Source organism: Zonotrichia leucophrys, chromosome 28 (assembly GCF_028769735.1).
Source record: "Zonotrichia leucophrys gambelii isolate GWCS_2022_RI chromosome 28, RI_Zleu_2.0, whole genome shotgun sequence".
Classification (NCBI taxonomy): Eukaryota; Metazoa; Chordata; class Aves; order Passeriformes; family Passerellidae; genus Zonotrichia; species Zonotrichia leucophrys.
The window spans coordinates 2,268,676-2,286,172 of NC_088197.1; the positions used below are offsets into that span (position 1 = coordinate 2,268,676).

The following is a 17,497-nucleotide window of genomic DNA, read 5'->3' on the forward strand; positions in this document are numbered from 1 at the left end:
GCAGTGCAGTGTGAAATGAGGGCTGGAGCAGCAGTACCCCCTCACCTGCATTCCCTATCCCTTCCCAAAGCTGCTGCAGGGCTCCCACAGCACACACACAGCCACAGGAACCCCCCTCACCTTGGGGACAGCCCAAGGGATGGTTCTGGAGTGGCCAGTGGGAAAAATGTTCCAGTTTATAAAATAAAATAGGAAAGCAAGTGCAGGGTTACTGCAAGGTGCATCGCAGAGGTACCAGGTCATGCAAGCAGCCCCTCCCTCCCTCCCCCAAAACCCCAGGCACCCCCATCCCCAGCACTAAAGCATCTTCAAGCATGTCCAGAGATCACATCACCATGATTTCAGATCTGAGACACCCTCAGGATCCTTGGGAGTCCACGCAGATGAACCAGATTTTGCACCCGAGGTGGCTCCAAAAGCGTCTTCAGAGCCCTGGGCTGAGGGCACGAGGGTGGCCAAGGCCTTCTGTGCTGGCAGGGTGACAGCTGGAGCTCTGGGTCCAGTGTGGCACAGCTCATTTGGGACACACAGATACCCTAAGGAGGAGATTTTTTTTCCTCTTTTTTTTTGATTTTTTTGGCTTTTTTTTTTTGCCTTTTTTTTGCCTTTTTTTTTTTTTTAAGCTGCTGCACAAACCACCGAACGGAGAAAAGCCTTTGGTCATGAGATAGTTGTGAGAAAAAAAGTGAGCCTTGTATGGAAGATTCCCCTGAATGCCTACAGTATTCTAAATCTTAAAAAAATATATTGTGGACGCTGCAGCCATTACAAAGGGGGAGGAGGAGGAGTGGGAGACAGGGATTTACAGTCTCACACAGACACAACGGGGAGGTTAAGACAAGCACAGTCAGAGTCTGTAAAACTGATTGGCTCGCTGGGATCAGTCATCCTCATCTTCCTCTTCGTCCTCTGCATCTTCCTCTCCTTCATCCTCTAGACTTCGTTTTCTCTTCTGCCCACACGGGTGGTCTGCAAAGAGAGGGGGGATTCACTCTCCAGCCCAGCCCAGGGACGGCAGCTGAGCTGGCAGGGGACACACTGGCACAGATCCACTAGACAGACTGGCACATTTGGGACCAGATCCACTGGACAGACTGGCACCATTTGGGGGCAGATCCATGGCACAGACTGGCACCATTTGGGAGCAGATCCATGGGACAGACTGGCACATTTGGGACCAGATCCATGGCACAGACTGGCACCATTTGCCAGCAGATCCAATGGATAGACTGGCACATTTGGGGGCAGATCCACTGCACAGACTGGCACATTTGGGACCAGATCCATGGCACAGAATGGCACATTTGGGACCAGATCCACAGGACAGACTGGCACCATTTGCCAGCAGATCCACTGGATAGACTGGCACCATTTGGGAACAGATCCACTTTGACAGACTGACACCATTTGGGAGCAGATCCATGGGACAGACTGGCACCATTTGGGACCAGATCCATGGCACAGACTGGCACATTTGGGACCAGATCCATGGGACAGACTGGCACATTTGGGACCAGATCCATGGCACAGATTGGCACATTTGGGGGCAGATCCATGGCACAGACTGGCACCATTTGGGACCAGATCCATGGGACAGACTGGCACATTTGGGACCAGATCCACTTTGACAGACTGGCACCATTTGGGAGCAGATCCATGGCACAGACTGGCACCATTTGGGAGCAGATCCATGGGACAGACTGGCACATTTGGGACCAGATCCATGGCACAGACTGGCACATTTGGGACCAGATCCATGGCACAGACTGGCACATTTGGGGGCAGATCCATGGCACAGACTGGCACCATTTGGGACCAGATCCATGGCACAGACTGGCACATTTGGGAGCAGATCCACCCTGCCCTGCCACTCCTGCAAAAGCCTGACTGGGCTGACAGGAGACACCACCAACTTTCTCTGCCCTCCAAGTATTCTGTACAACAGCTGAAAATGGGATTTTTTTTTTGTTGAGCACCCTCAAAATCACAGCATCTGCAGAAATCAGGCACTCCTGAGCAAGCTCAGGGACTGCTGAGGCCTCAAATCCTGGGGCAGTTTTGGGGTCCTCACTCCAAGAAGGACATTGAGAGGCTGGAGCATGTCCAGAGAAGGGAATGGAGATGAGGAAGAGGAGCTCCAGGAGAGGCTGAGGGAGCTGGGAAGGGGCTCAGCCTGGAGCAAAGGAGGCTCAGGGGGGACCTTGTGGCTCTGCACAGCTCCTGACAGGAGGGGACAGCCAGTCTTGTTCCAGGAAACAAGTGACAGGGTAAGAGGAAATGGCCTCAAGTTGCACCAAGTGAGGTTTAAATGGGATATTAGGAAAAATTCCTTCAAGGAGAAAGAGGTCAGGCATTGGCACAGGCTGCCCAGGCAGTGGTGGAATCACCATCCCTAGAACTGCTAAAAAAAATGTGGATGTGGCACTTGGAGACAGGGGTCAGTGGTGAACATGGTGGTGCTGGATTCAGTATTAGAGGGATTTCCCAACCTTAACAATTCAAGATCACTTGAATTCACACCAGCCACGATATTCTGCCAACTTTCATCTGGGTGTTTGTTTGTACAGCCAGAGGAGCCTGGCCCCAAGCTCAGATCTGAGAGGGGAATTGGCCCCCAGGAGATTGCTCAGCCCCTCCTGGGACAGAAGCTCTGCTCCTGCACAGCCCATCAGTTCCCAGAACTGCTTTTCTGAGCAGCTGACCTCTCACATTTCCCAGAATTACCCAGCATGGCTGGAATTTCATCCCTTCCCTCCCTGTGTGACCCTGGCTGATGACACTGCTCAGCACCAGCTCGGGCAGAAAAGCTGCAGCAACAACAGCACTGAGGCTGAGCGAGCTCCAAAACCACCAAATATTTGACTGCTGAGGGAACTCTGCAAGAAATTGAATTGTCAGGACTCAACTCACCCTCCTCAGCTTCATCTTCTTCATCCTCCTCACCATCCTCCTCCTCATCTTCCTCCTGGAGTGAAAACAAGAGGGTTTGTAGCAGGAACCACGATTTAATCCCAGTCCTGCTCCTCTCTGAAGCCTGAGGGTGGCAGGAGAAGCTCTGGATCTCCAAGAGCTCCTCACATGCCATGGATGGAGCTGCGTGGATCCATCACTCCGAGCCATGCAAGTGCCAGGCCAAGGCTGAACTGGAAACTCTCTGCAGTTTGTGACCCTCAGCAGCCCAGGGTGGATGGCAAAGCCCCCAGGTCTGCCCCCCCAGAGGCTCCTGTGACACCCAGGTCACCACACAAGGGACGCACGTGTGACTGCTGACAGCCTCACCTCATCATCTACTCCATCCTCGTCCTCTTCACCTTCCAGATCATCATCTTCATCTTCCTCGTCATCAATGACTTCTTCATCCAAATCGTCTTCCTCCTCATCGTCCTCCTCTTCCTCACCTTCTACCAAAAAGGGGGAAGGAGGGAAGTGCCCCATTTCCCAAACCCAGGCACCCCTCACCCCTCAGTGCCACCCAGGACTGGGGTGGGGGAGGAAGAAGAGGTGAGAGACCCCCACATGCCCTCCTCCAGTGCCAACCCCATAGGTGGAACCCACCCAAAAGTGCAAAAGGGGTCATTACCAAGCAGAAAAACCAAGAGAAGAAAAAACCCCTCACCTTCCCCATTCTCATAATCATCTTCCAGTGCATCCCCATCTGCCTCAGGGTCTGAGTCAGGGGCTTCCTGCTCGTCAGCATCAAATCCATCCAGGTAGGTGAGCTGGGGCAGGAGGGCGAAGACGCTCTCGCGGTAGTTGATGAGCATCGTCACCTCACAGTTGAACAGGTCCAGACTGTGGAGGTTTGGCAACTTTTTCTGCAAAAATCAATTGGTTAAGGCTGTTTACAGAGCTGTCTGAAGATGAGAAAGGCAAGGCAGGGTGGTGGGGGCACTGCCCAGGTCCAGCACAGATGGTTCTGCCCCAAATGCTCCTCGGATGGAGAGGAGTCACTGCTCCTCTCATTGTGGGCACAAGAAATTTCTGTCCAGCTCCTCTGTCCTGGCTTCCCTTTCTGGAACAAACTCTGTGTAACTGCACATCTTTCTTGCTTCTAAGCAGGCCCAGCAAGCTCAGGAGCAGCTGAGCTGGACTCATCCTGCTCAAGAGATCAGGCAGAGCTCAGGGAGAGCTGCAGCATTAGCACAGCCCAGCTCAGGCCACCACAGCGGGCACCACGCCAAGGAAAGGAGGAGCAAAACAACCCCAAATTCCTTCTGGAGGGAATGGATGGGCAAAACAGCCAGTGAGACACATGCCCTGTGTCAGACCTGTCCCTCTCAGCATTGCTGGGGCAGCTCAGGTGGAGCCTCAGAGGCTTTTCCAGCCTCGCTGTGGGAATGGGAGCCTGCAGTGCTGGCACAGCAGAACCTTCAGGCTGATAGGACAGATGCCCTCAGTGCTGCCCAGTTCCCTCATTCCATGACACCCCAGGTGCCACCTACCTCCAACTGCCTCCGACCCTCTCCCGGTCCCTTCTCAGCTGGGCACTGAGCATCCACAGTTTTACTCATCCAGCCCCATTTCACGCTTCTTTTAGCAACTGGCTGCTGCTTTTCCAGACTGAGGAGCCATTAATTACTGGCCCAGCCTCAAACTGGGATCAAATCTGTTCCCATGAGAACCACGAAGTGCTGTTGGAACAGTTACCAAGACGTTGGATTCCTGCTGCACAGACCCAATCCCCAAAGGAAAATTCATCCCTGGCATTCCAGCACAGCCTCCACTCACCAAGGGCTCCAGGGTATTGATGTCTTTGATCTTGTTGCCACTTAGGTTCAAGTGTGTCAGGTTGGGAGTTTTCTCTGCTAGAACTTCAAGGCCACCAGAAATCCTATTATCACTCAGCTCCAGCTGAAGGGAGGGAATATCACATGGTCACCAAGTGTTTCAGCTCGTGACACAGGGAAGGAAATTGCACTGAGAACTGCAATGAGCACCTAAATTTCAGCTCACAGAGCAGCAGGTCAAGTTTGCCCTTAAAAACTCTTTTTTGCAGGGACACAGCACTACTAGCCACCCCCATGCTAATAAATGCTCCAAAATCCAAAATATTTATGGTGCCATGAAGCTTCTGACAGCAGCACAACAGAATAAAAGCAAGACAGGAAGAGCATTAAACACCTGAAGAGCTCAGGAGGGTTTTGCTGCATGTTAAAACCAACCCCTCTCACTTGCTCAGCACGCAAGGAGCAAAATTCAAGATATTTTCTGGCAAATACAGAAAGGGGGCAGCACAAGGCCAAGGGCTGCTGGGGATGGCAGCAGAGTCCTGACTCACCTTGCGGAGCTTGTTGAGTTTGGGGAGGTTGGACACGGACAGCAGGTTGATGTTGATCATGCTGAGGAACTCCAGGTTCTCAAAGTCTGAGGAGAGGCCGACCACCTTGCCATCCTCTGAGCGACAGTTGTCCAGGACCAGCTCCTTCACCTGCACAGGGACACCCAGAGCTGTCACCACCGTCCCCCCCAGCCTCGAGGTGACACCACCAACACACCCAGAGCACAAGAGCACAGAGCTCTGGGCCTCCAGTTCCTCCTCATTTAAATTTAGAACCTCAAAACCAATTAACTTTTGGTGACAGTCCCTCACTGTGGTTGGAGTTTCACCCTCTAAGCACCAACACACTGCTGCTGTCCCCACCAAGCCCCCACATCCAGGGGTTTGGAACCACGAGGTCACATCCCAAAGCTCCCTGCACATCAATAAAGCTTTCAGAGTCAGGCTCTGCTAACGAGGGGCCAAACCAGGTCAGCTGGGTTTGTCACCTCCCACTGGGGTGCCAGGAAACCTGTCCCCACAGGAGTGACCTCCCTGGGACAGTGACAGTGAGGTGACACAGGTGCCTGGGCAGGGCTCAGCACATGAGCTCAGCCTCAGGCTGGTGACACAAGACCACTGATGGCACCAAACATCGTGCCCAGCATGGATCCCACATCCAGGAATCTCCAGGAATTCAGCACATGAAGGAATCAATCCCCCAGTGCCACCAGGACCACCAAGCACCAGCACACAACTGTCCTGGAGGGAAAACACCCCTGTCCAGACACAGCCCCAGCTCTCACAAACCACTCCCAAAACCTGCTTTCACCCCACACATTCTTGACAGCAAGATGCAAAAATGAGCCTTGGCCAGAAGGCTCGTGGCGCTCTCCAAATCCCTCCTTCGCAGCACTCCCATTTTCCCTCTCCTGCTCACACCAGCCAGCTCCCAAAATCATTTTAAACATTCTGGGGCTGGGGCCATCTCTGCCACCTGCACAGCACAAGCTCACAATGAATTATCACCCCAAACTCCTCAAAGTGGCATCGCTGCTTGGGGGTTTGAGGTGAGGCTCTCAGAAGTTTTGGAGCAGAGTTTGTTTTGCTCCCCAGCATGTCAGAAAGCTGATGTGCTCCAGCCAAAGTGGGATTGTCACCGTGGTGGGGGTGAAGGCGGCAAAGGGCAGGTCTGGGTGGCTGATGCTGGGAGGTGTGGACACAGAGGTGAGCCTGAACTCCAGCAGGTTATCATGGAATGGTTTGGGTTGGAGGGGACATCAAAGCCCATCCAGTGCCATCAGGCAGGGACACCTTACACCGTCCCAGGCTGCTCCAAGCCCTGTCCAGGGACTGGGCACTGCCAGGGACCCAGGGGCAGCCACAACAAAGCCTAACCCAGCCAAGCCCAGCTTTACTCCAGGCCGGGCCCTTCTGATGTCCCGGGACACGCAGGGACAGCCAGCCCTGACCCCGCTGGCTCTGCAGCTCCTGCCGTCCCTCCATGGGCACCAGGCTCGCAGCTCCTCCTGCCCAGCCGCTCTGCTCTGCAAATCCCCCGGCCCTGCACGGAGCCGCTCTAATCCCCACCCAAAGCCCCGCTCGCCGCCCGTTCCCCCCCGTGCTCGGTGCCACGGCCCCGCAGCTGCCACGACAACACCGAGTGTCCCCGGGGCCAGGGAGGGACCGGCACGGCCCGGCGGGGCGGACCGGGAAAAGGGGAGAGACGGGGAAAGGGGACGGGGAGAGCCGGGGAAAATGGGAGAGCTGGGGGAAAGGGGAGATCCAGGGAATGCGGAGATCCGGGGAAAAGAGGGGATACAGGGAACAGGAGATGGGGAGATCCACGGAAAAGGGGAACGGGAAGATCCAGGGAAAAGAGAGCGGGGAGATTCGGGGAGATCCAGGGGAGAGAGCCGGCGAGAAGGGGAGATCCACGGGAAGGGGAACGGGGGAAACCGGGGAATAGGGAACCGGGAGATGCAGGAAAAAGGAGAGATCCAGGGGAAAGAGGAACGGGAAGATCCGGGGGAAAGAGAGATCTAGGAAAAAGAGAGATCCAGGGAAAGGGGAACGGGGACATCCAGGGAAAAGGGAGAGGGGAGATCCGGGGAAAAGAGACCGGGCAGATCCGGAGAAAAAGGAGCGAACAGGGATCGTGGAGACCCGGGGAAAAAGAGCGGGGAGATCCAGCGAAAAGTGAGGGGGGAGACCGAGGGGAAAAAAGAGATCAGGGGAGACCCGGGAAAAGGAAGATCCGGGAAGGGGCGGCCGGAGAAGAGGACCCGGGGATGAGGCGGCCCCGGGGCGGGTGAGGAGCGCTGGGCCCGGCCCTGCGGCCGCCAGCGGAGGGGAACGGGCGGCCCCGGCGGCACCCAAAGGTTCATCCCCGCAGCCCCCGAGCCCTTCCCGGCCGGAGGAGCCCGCGGGAGCCGCTCCGGGCCCGGCGGGGCCCCGCTAACATGGCCGAGCCGCCATGGCCGCGCGGGGCCGCCCCGTTCCCCGGGCCCGCTGGCTGCGGCGCGGCGGGGCCTGACCCGGCCCGGCCCTGCCCGCTGCCCGCCCCGCTGCTCCCCGCTGCCCCCTCCGCGGGCCGGGCCGAGCCCCGCCGCCGCCACCGCCGCCTCAGCGCGGCCCCGGTGCGGGCGGGCCCCGCCGCGCACGTGCGCGCCGCCATGCCGGGGCTGCGGGCCGGGCGGGAGCGCTCCCGCCACAACCGCCCCGTGCCCCCCCCGCCAAACCCGCCCGGTCCCCGCCGTGCGGGACCCCCGCGGGCCGCTCCGCCACGGCCAAACCTCCCCCCGCCCGCCCGCCCGCCCGCCGCCACCACCACTCCTCATCCCGCCCGCAGCACGTGCCGCCCCGCGCTCCCCCGCCGCACCTCGCTCGGCTTCTTGTTGCGCAGCTCCAGCGTCAAGCGCTTCTCCATCTCCATGCTCCCGCCGCTCCGCTCCGCCCGAGCCCGAGCCGCGCTTGCGCTCCCGGTGCCGCCGCTCCCGGTGCCGCCGCCGTTCCCGGCCCCGCCGCGCTCGCGCTCCCGCCCCCGCCCGCGCGCGCCGCCGCCGCCCGGCGCAGGAAGAGGCGCCAACGGCAACAAAGGCGCGCGCGCCGCGCGGCCCCGCGACAGCGCCCCCTGCCGGCAGCGCCCCGCACACACACACATACACACACCGAGCCCTCAAAGACCCGGGTTCGAGTCCCGGCTCCGCACGGAGCCGTCCCTCGGGGCTCACCGGGGCTCTGCCCACCGGCTTACCGTGTTCTGCGGGCACGTTTGTGTCCCTGGGCACTGCTGCCAGCTGCAGTGGCACATTCCGATCCTCAGGTGCTGTGTGCCAGGCTTCAGCAGCGTGCTCCAGTCTCTGGAGCTACATTCATATCCTCAGGCAATGTGTTCCGGTTTCCCAGCGCCGTGTTCCCATCATCAGGAACCAGGATTCCTTCTCCAGAGCCCCTTTTCTACCTCCAGAGTCATGGTCTTATCTCCAGATCCCCATTTCCAACCCCAGGCAATGTGTTCCAGTCTCCAGTGCTGTGTTCCCATCCTCAAGCACCACAGTTCCTCCTCCAGAGCCTCATTGCCATGCCCAGGTACCATGTTCTCATCTCCAGAGCCATAGTCTCATCCTCAAGCACAGTGTTCCTATCCCCAGGCATTGTGTTCCAGTCTCCACACCAACATTCCCATTCCCAGATACCATGGTTCCACCTCCAGAGCCACATTCCCATCTTCAAGAACCAGGATTCCTTCTGCAGAGCCATGTTCCCATTCCCAGATTCCATGTTCCCATCTCAAGATACCATGGTTCCATTTCCAGAGCCATGGTTCCATCTCCAGAGCCATGGTTCCATCTCCAGAGCCATGTTCCCATCCTCAAGCACCATGTTCCCATCCCCAGGCTTTGTGTTTGAATGTCCAGAGGCACATTCCCATTCCCAGAAACCATGGTTCCATCTCCAGAGCCACATTCCCATCCTCAAGAACCAGGATTCCTTCTGCAGAGCCATGTTCCCATTCCCAGATTCCATGTTCCCATCTCAAGATACCAAGGTTCCATTTCCAGAGCCATGGTTCCATCTCCAGAGCCATGTTCCCATCCTCAAGAACCAGGATTGCTTCTCCAGAGTCACATTCCCATTCCCAGATACCATGGTCCCATCTCCAGAGCCATGTTCCCATCTCCAGATACCATGATTCCTTCTCCAGAGCCATGATTCCTTCTCCAAAGCCACATTCCCATCTTCAAGGACCAGGATTCCTCCTCCAGAGCCACATTCCCATTCCAAGATACCATGGTTCCATCCCCAGGCATTGTGTTTCAGTCTCCAGAGCCACATTCCCATTCCCAAATACCATGGTTCCATCTCCAGATACTATGATCTCATCTCCAGAGCCATGGTTCCTTCTCCAGAGCCACATTCCCATTCCCAGAAACCACGGTTCCATCTCCAGAGCCATGGTTCCATCTCCAGAGACACTTTCCCATTCCCAGATACCATGGTCCCATCTCCAGAGCCATGTTCCCCTCCTCAAGAAGCAGGATTCCTTCTCCAGAGTCCTGTTCCCATTCCCAGATACCATGGTCCCATCTCCAGACACCATTTTTCCATCTCCAGAGCCACATTTCCATTGCCAAATACCATGGTGGCATCTCCAGATACCATGGTCTCATCTCCAGAGCTATGGTCCCATCTCTAGAGCCACTTTCCTGTGCCCAGGTACCATTTTTCCATCTCCAGAGCTGTGTTCCCTTCCTCAAGCACCATGTTCCCAATCCCGGGTGTTGTATTCCAGTCTCCAGAGCCACATTCCCACCTCCAGGCAGTGTTTCCCAGTCCCCAGGGGCTGTCCCCATCCCCAGGCACCACAATCCCTTCTCCATCCCCTGCTCCCACCCCCAGGTGCCTCTGGCAACTTCCTGAGGGTGACTCAGGTGGGAGTCAGGTCTTCTCCTGAGTCCAAAGCACAGGACAAGAGGAAAGGCCTCAAGCTGCCCCAGGGGAGGTTTGGAGTGGAGATCAGGAGAAATCCCTTCACAGGAAGGGGGGCCAGGTCCTGGCACAGCTGCCCAGGCCAGGGCTGGGGTCACCATCCCTGGAGTGGTCACACGAGGCGTGGATGTGGCACTTGGGGGCATGGGTTAGTGGTGGCCTTGGCAGTGTGGGGTCATGGTTGGACTCGATGATCCCAGCGGGCTTTTCCAGCCTCAGCAATTCTCTGATTCCATTTCCTGTTCCCAATGCCACATTCCCATCCCCAGTGCCACATTCCCACTCCCAGGGCCATTTTCCCCATCCCCAGTGCCACTTTTCTGTCCCCAGTGCCACGTTCCTGTCCCGAGGGCCATGTTCTTGTCCCCACTGCCACATTCCTGTCCCCAGTGCCACTTTTCTATCCCCAGTGCCACGTTCCCATCACCTGTGCCATTTTCCTGTCCCCACTGCCACATTTCCATTCCTAGGGCCACATTCCTGCCCTCAGTGCCACTTTCCCATCCCCAGTGTCACTTTTCTGTCCCCAGTGCCACTTTCCCAACCCCAGTACCACATTTCCATCCCCAGGGCCATGTTTCTGTCCTCAGTGCCACTTTGGTGTCTCCAGTGCCACATTCCCACCCCCAGGGCCATTTTCCCATCCCCAGTTCACTTTTCTGTCCCCAGTGCCACATTCCCATCTCCAGTGCCACTTTCCCATTCCCAGTGCCATGTTCTTGTCCAGTGCCACATTCCTGTCCCCATTGCCACTTTGCTGTCTCCAGTGCCATGTTCCCAGTGTGGGGTCATGGTTGGACTGGATGATCCCAGAGGGCTTTTCCAGCCTCAGCAACTCTCTGATTCCATTTCCTGTCCCCAGTACCACATTCCTGTCCCCAGTGCCATGTTCTTGTCCCCAGGGCCACTTTCCCATCCCCAGGGTCATATTCCTGTCCCCAGGGCCACTTTCCCATCCCCAGGGCCATGTTTCTATCCTCAATGCCACTTTCCTGTCTCCAGTGCCACTCTCCCATCCCAATGCCACGTTCCTGTCCCCCTGTTGCTGTCGCTGTCCCAGCCCCTCCCTGCCCCCGGGCAGTGCTGATAAGGGCAGGGTGTGTGTCGGGCTCTGGCTGCAGGAAGGACGAGATAACAGCGGGACCTCCCTCCCTGTTTGTCCCTTCCCTGGTGTGACAGGGCCACTCAGAGCCCTGCTGGCCCTCCTGGAACGCTGCTGGCCTCACAGGGACACAGGGACAGCAGGGCTGTCACTGCCATGGCCCAGGAGGTGACCTCGGGCCCTGCTGTCCCTCCAGGAGGTGACAGAGCTGATGGGACCCCCCTGCAGGGCTGGGGAAGGTGACACAGAGCCACCAATGCCAGGAACCCCACATTCCTGCAGGATTTGGGCACTGCACCCCAAATCCCTGAAAAAGGAGTCAGGGAATTCTCTCTGATCCATGAGCAAGGCTCCAAGTAAACAGGAACACGAGGGCTCCCAGGCCAGGCCCCACCGTCCCTCATTGTCCCCTCTGGCACAGGGCCACCAGGCTGCCTTGCATGGCAGGAAATGGCTTTGTGGGCCACCAGCCTGCTGTCACTGGGAGGAGCAGAACGTTCAGCTCAGCTCCAAAGGGACCAAACCCAGGCTTTGTCAGAGCTGATAAGGGCTATCTGCTCTGAAAGGGGAGAAAAATCGCCTTTAACGCGTTTTTGGCACCTCTGGGGCTGCTCTGGCTGAGCACAGCTCCAGTTCTCCAGCCAGAAAGAGGCACCACAGCAGCTCCCCATCCTTGGGGGGCCCTAAAGAGACCCCAAACCCACCCAGATCTGGGGCTGTGGGGAGCTGGGCAGAGGGGATGGATGGATGGATGGATGGATGGATGGATGGATGGATGGATGGATGGATGGACGGACAAGGGGATGAATTTTGGGGATGGATGGAGGATAGGATGAGTTTTGGCGTGGATGGAGAATGGGATGCATTTTGGGGATGGATGGATGGATGGATGGATGGATGGATGGATGGTGAGATGAGTTTTGGGGAATGGATGGATGGAGGATGGGATGAGTTTTGGGGGCACTGAAGGAGCAGGAGAGCAGCCCAAGGCTGAGGTAAGGACAAACTCTTAGCATCCTGCCCAGCTCAATCACCCTCCGTGGGAATGAAGGGATTTGAAAGGGAATGGGGGTGGAACCATGGAATTTTTTAGGTTGGAAAGGAGCTTTAAGACCATCGAGTCTAACCATGAGGCCAAGGCCAGGGCTTGGAGCAGCCTGGGACAGTGGAAGGTGACCTTGCCGTGGCAGAGGTGGCACTTTAAGATCTCTCTCATCCCAAACCATTCCTTGATGTGACGATTCTACAACCTTGATTGATTCTACAACCATCCATCCCGGCCACAATGGGTGGCTCGGGGTGATCCCAGGCCCCTTTTGAGCTCCATCCTGGGGCAAAGGCAGCTCCAGCACCCGAGGGCTCCCCGGTCCCGCCCCGAGCCCCGCAGCAGCGCTGCCGGGAGATGCTCGGAGCCATCCCCGCTCGCTGATCTGCATTTGTTTGAAGGCTCTTTCACGTCCCCTTTGAGGCTCGTTTCCTGTCCTTTGTAGCGAACAATGGCCTGTCCCCCCTCCCCGGCCACAATGGGTGGCTTTATCTGCCCTCCCCTGGGCCCGAGCTGAGTTTTTCTGTTTGCCTTCCAATAAAACCCGGCTCTGCTTCCCCCGTGTTGGGGAAGATGAAACAGGAAAGCCTTATCAATATGATTGCCTGGCAAAAGATTTTGAGAATATAGAAACTACAAGCGAGATTGAAGTGAAAGCAAGCTTTGAGATCCCTCAGTTACTGAACAACTGGAAAATAATGGTGTGGCTGGCTGAAGGCAATCCCCTTTGGATGGAACAACACCCTCTGCTTGCAGACAGGCCCAAGGGTCAGAGCAGACCCTGCCAGCTTGGCAGAAGGGCCCAAAGAGGAGTTTTTAGGGTTTAAAATGTAGCACAGTATGGTAATGTAGTGATTCTTATAGTCTGTATGAAAATGCTATAGGATTTGTATATTGTACTAGACTAACCCCTTTGGTTAGTGAGAATCAGAATATTCAACACAGAAGATTTATTGTATTGTAACGGGAGCCTCACTGTCTTACTTTTCTATGCTCTTACCCCTTTTACTCTCTTATGTTGTTACTCTCTTTCCCTCTCATCCTCTCTCCCCCTCTCTTCTCTCAGGCCTGCTCTGAGCTGTGGCTGGCAGCTCCCAGCAGGGCCCTGCACCCAGGCCCTCTGCAATAAACCCCAAGTTCCATGACCAGAAGAAGATTTATTGAATTGTAACAGGAACCTCATCCTCTTTACTCTCTCTTACCTCTTACTCTTCTCACTGTCTCATCTCTTACACGCTCTTGCTTCTCTCTCTTTACCCCTCTCTCCTCTGGCCTGCTCTGAGCTGTGGCTGCAGCTCCCAGCGGGCCTGCACCCGGCCCTTTGCAATAACCCAAATTCCAAGGCCAGAAGAAGATTTATTGTATTGAACGGGACCTCACCTCTGATCCTCCTTTTACTCTCTCATTCTCTCTTTACCACTCTCTTTATCTCTCTCTCCCTCTTTGGGGCCTGCTCTGAGCTGTGGCTGCAGCTCCCAGCAGGGCCCTGCACCCAGGCCCTTTGCAATAAACCCCAAGTTCCAGACCTGGATGCAGAGATTTCTCATTTCCATCCACCCTGACCATCCTACCCCTGATGCTCCCACACCCTTGAATGGATTTTAAAGCTGCAGCTCACAGGGGGTGTCTGGGAGATGCATTTGCAGGGATCTCGGTTCCCAGCTCTTGGGCAGATTAACCCAAGCCGGTAATTTACTGCAGTGACAGCGCTGCCAGGCTGGACTGGAACTGCTGACAGGGGCTGAAATTCAGGTCTGCAGCTTTTCAGGCAAGCTGGAGCACAGATGCTGGGAAAAAACAACGTATTATCTGTCTGTTATACAACACAACATCACCAGGCTGTGTTTTATACAGAGTTTAACTGCTTCACTCCTGGCCTGGTGTGTCCTCAGAGTCCCTGGGGAGCCCTGGCTGTGCTACAAGGAGCTGCCCAGCACAGCTCTCCTGTCCTAAAAACAGCCACAAGGATCCCCCAGGTGTCCTGCGTCCTCCAGGAGAGCTGAGGGTGCTCACCTGGACAAAAGAAGGCTCCAGGGACACCTCAGAGCCCCCTGCAGGGCCTGAAGGGGCTCCAGGAGAGCTGCAGAGGGACTGGGGACAAGGCCTGCAGGGACAGGACACAGGGAATGGCTCCCACTGCCACAGGGCAGGGCTGGATGGGATCTTGGGCAGGAATTGTTCCCTGGCACAGGGTGCCCAGAGCAGCTGGGGCTGCCCCTGGATCCCTGGCAGTGCCCAAGGCCAGGCTGGACAGGGCTGGGAGCAGCCTGGGACAGTGGGAGGTGTTCCTGCCATGGCAGGGATTGTTCTATACCTGGATTGCCCTGTCCCCCAATCCCATTTCCCGTACCCCAATCCCTTTCCCATACCCCAACCCCCATACCCCTATCCCTTCCCTTACACCCCAATCCCATTTTCCCATACCCTTATCTCTTTTCCTGTACCCCAGTTCCTGTGCCCCAGTTCCTTTCTCCATACCCCAATCCCATTTCCCTGTACCTCAATCCCTTTCCCCGTACCCCAATCCCCTTTCCCATACTCCAATCCCATTTCCCGTACCCGAATCCCTTTACCCGTACCCCAATCCCTTTTCCCTGTACCCCAATCGCCTTCTCCATACCCCAATCCCAATTCCTGTACCCCAATCCCTTTTCCCGTACCCCTAATCCCCTTTTCCCGTACCCCAATCCCATTTCCCCATACCCCGTTTCCCATACCTCAATCCCATTTCCCCATACCCCGTCTCCCGTACCCCAATCCCTTTCCTCGTACCCCAATGACATTTGCCGTACCCCAATCCCTTTTCCCCGTGTCCCAACCCCTTTCCCCCTACCCCAATCCCTTTTACCTTACCTCAATCCCTTTCCGTACCCCAATCCCCATACCCCAATCCCTTTCCCTGTACACCAATTCCCATAGCCCAACCCCTTTCCCCCTACCCCAATCCTTTTTCCTGTACCCCAATTCCCATACGCCCATCCCATATCCCCGTATCTCAATTCCATTTCCCGCTCTCCGCCTGCACCGCGGCCCCGCCACCCGCAGGGGGCAGCACCAGCCCGGCCATGGGGGGGACCCCGGGCCTGGGGGAGTCCCGGAGGGTTCGGGGGTCCCGGGGGAATTGGGGTGCGGGAATTGGGGTGCAGGAGGGGTCTGAGCACGGCTGGGCACCCCGGGCACCGTGCCGTGCTCTGGGATAACGGCTGCTCCCCACACAAGGGACACTAAAAACACCCCTAGGACCGCCCAAAATTCCCTCAGGACACCCCAAAACTCCATCAGGACCCCTTAAAATCCGTCTAAAGCCTCTCAGCACCCCCAAACCCCCCAGCAGCGCCAGCCTCCCCACAGGTGGCATCCAGCACTGGCCACATCTGAGGCATGGAGGGGTCCTGGAGACACACCTGGGACAGGTGGGGACAGATGGGACAGGTGGGACAGGTAGGGACAGGTGACACAGGTGAGACAGATAGGGACAGGTGGGACAGGTAGGGACAGGTGGGACAGGTGAGGACAGGTGGGGACAGTTGGGGACTGCCAGTGTGGGACCTCCAGGTGCCTTTTTGTGACTCGGGATGAGGCAGAGGTGCCCCAAGGGTTTGGGTGGCACCAAAGTCCCCAAACAGGAGCTGCAGAGTCCAACCATTAATCAGCACCACCACAGTCACCACCAGGCCCTGTCCCCAAGTGCCACTGTCCCCAGATCCCCTTTTCCCCATGCGCCTCAATCCCAGTACCCCAATTCCCCTCTCCACGCTGCTTTTGAGCATCTCCAGGCTTGGGGACTCCAGCACTGTCCTGGCAGCTGTGCCAGTGCCTGCCCACCCTTCCTGGGAAGGGATTGTCCCAATTTCCAACCTAAACCTCCCCTGGCCCAGCCAGAGGCCATTCCCTCTCCTGTTCCTGTTCCCTGGGCTGTCCCCTCCTCTCAGGAGCTGTGCAGAGCCACGAGGTCCCTCCTGAGCCTCCTTTGCTCCAGGCTGAGCCCCTTCCCAGCTCCCTCAGCCCCTCCTGGTGATCCAGACCCTTCTCTGGACCTGCTCAATGTCCTCCTTGTCGCTGAGGAGCCCAAACTGTCCCCAGGACCTGAGCAGTGCCAGCCCAGGGGCACTGACAGGGCGCTGTCCCCACCTCACCTGCACACGGAGTTGTCACCTCCAGCTGCCCCCAGAACCTCCCAGGCCGTTTGCAAAACTTGCAACAATTAGTTAATAATTAATTACTGATTTTATAATGTCCCTCAGCTCAGCAGACCCAGCAGCAGCACCAGGAACAACCACGATGGCAACTCCTGGTGGCACTGCCAAGGGGCTCTGGATCCCCTGTAAGGGAACCTGCACAGAGAAACCTCCTCTTCCCCCAGAACCTCCCAGGCTGTTTGCAAGACTTGCAACAATTAGTTAATAATTAATTACTGATTTTATAATGTCCCTCAGCTCAGGCAAACCCAGCAATAACACCAGGAACAACCACAATGGCAATTCCTGCTGAGGAGCTCTGGATCCTCTGTAGAGGAACCAACACAGAGAAACCTCCTCTTCCCCCAGAACCTCCCAGGCTGTTTGCAAGACTTGCAACAATTAGTTAATAATTAATTACTGATTTTATAATGTCCCTCAGCTCAGCCAGACCCAGCAGTAACACCAGGAACAACCACAATGGCAATTCCTGCTGAGGAGCTCTGAGTTCTCTGTAGAGGAACCAACACAAAATTTCTGTCCCAAGGAGCTTGCACAGGTGGGAAATGGACTCCAGGTGCCTCTTTAACCCCTGATTAGGGTTAAAGAATGCTGCATCTGCTGGGATGCCATTTCCAGGGACCCCAGGAGCACCAAAGTCCAGGATTACGGCACATTCAAGCAAACAGGCAGGAGGATTTCTGTGTAGGATCCTCAAATGTCCCCACTTTAGGGTTTGCAGCTCTCAAATGGGGTTTGAAGCAGCACTCACATCACCCTGTCCTGTCCCTGCACCACTTTCCTGCCACCTGGGCTGTGCTCCAGCTGCATCTCAGCCTGCTCAGGGCATTTCTGCTTAGCATGGCCATGGACAGCTAAACCCTGAGGTCTTGCCCTTCTCTGGCCTGGGCTTGCAGCTGTCT

The 17,497-nt window shown here is 56.5% G+C and overlaps 1 protein-coding gene across 2 annotated transcripts; it reads right to left on the reverse strand.

Annotated features, from left to right (window-relative positions):
* Positions 1–723: 723 nt before the first annotated feature.
* LOC135458881 (acidic leucine-rich nuclear phosphoprotein 32 family member B) lies at positions 724–8,290 on the reverse strand. Of its 2 annotated transcripts, none has more exons than XM_064734324.1 (7): positions 8,139–8,290; positions 5,279–5,428; positions 4,729–4,851; positions 3,617–3,815; positions 3,280–3,398; positions 2,911–2,965; positions 724–969 (listed from the first exon to the last, which is right to left on the reverse strand). In XM_064734324.1, exons 1-7 carry the CDS (start codon positions 8,190–8,192, stop codon positions 881–883), a joined length of 789 nt encoding a protein of 262 aa, XP_064590394.1. In that variant the 5' UTR covers positions 8,193–8,290; the 3' UTR covers positions 724–880. The 2 variants fall into 2 exon arrangements, with proteins under 2 accessions (XP_064590394.1, XP_064590393.1); XM_064734323.1 differs by having other exon boundaries at positions 3,280–3,401.
* Between the last annotated feature and the right edge of the window lie 9,207 nt (positions 8,291–17,497).

Coding starts and splice junctions, on each gene's coding strand:
- LOC135458881 (XM_064734323.1), bottom strand. CDS start 8,192: ATGGAGATGGAGAAGCGCTTGACGCTGGAGCTGCGCAACAAGAAGCCG. Junction 5,429..8,138: donor GCAACAAGAAGCCGAGCGAG/GTGCGGCGGGGG, acceptor GTCCCTGTGCAG/GTGAAGGAGCTGGTCCTGGA. Junction 3,816..4,728: donor TCAATACCCTGGAGCCCTTG/GTGAGTGGAGGC, acceptor TGATTTTTGCAG/AAAAAGTTGCCAAACCTCCA.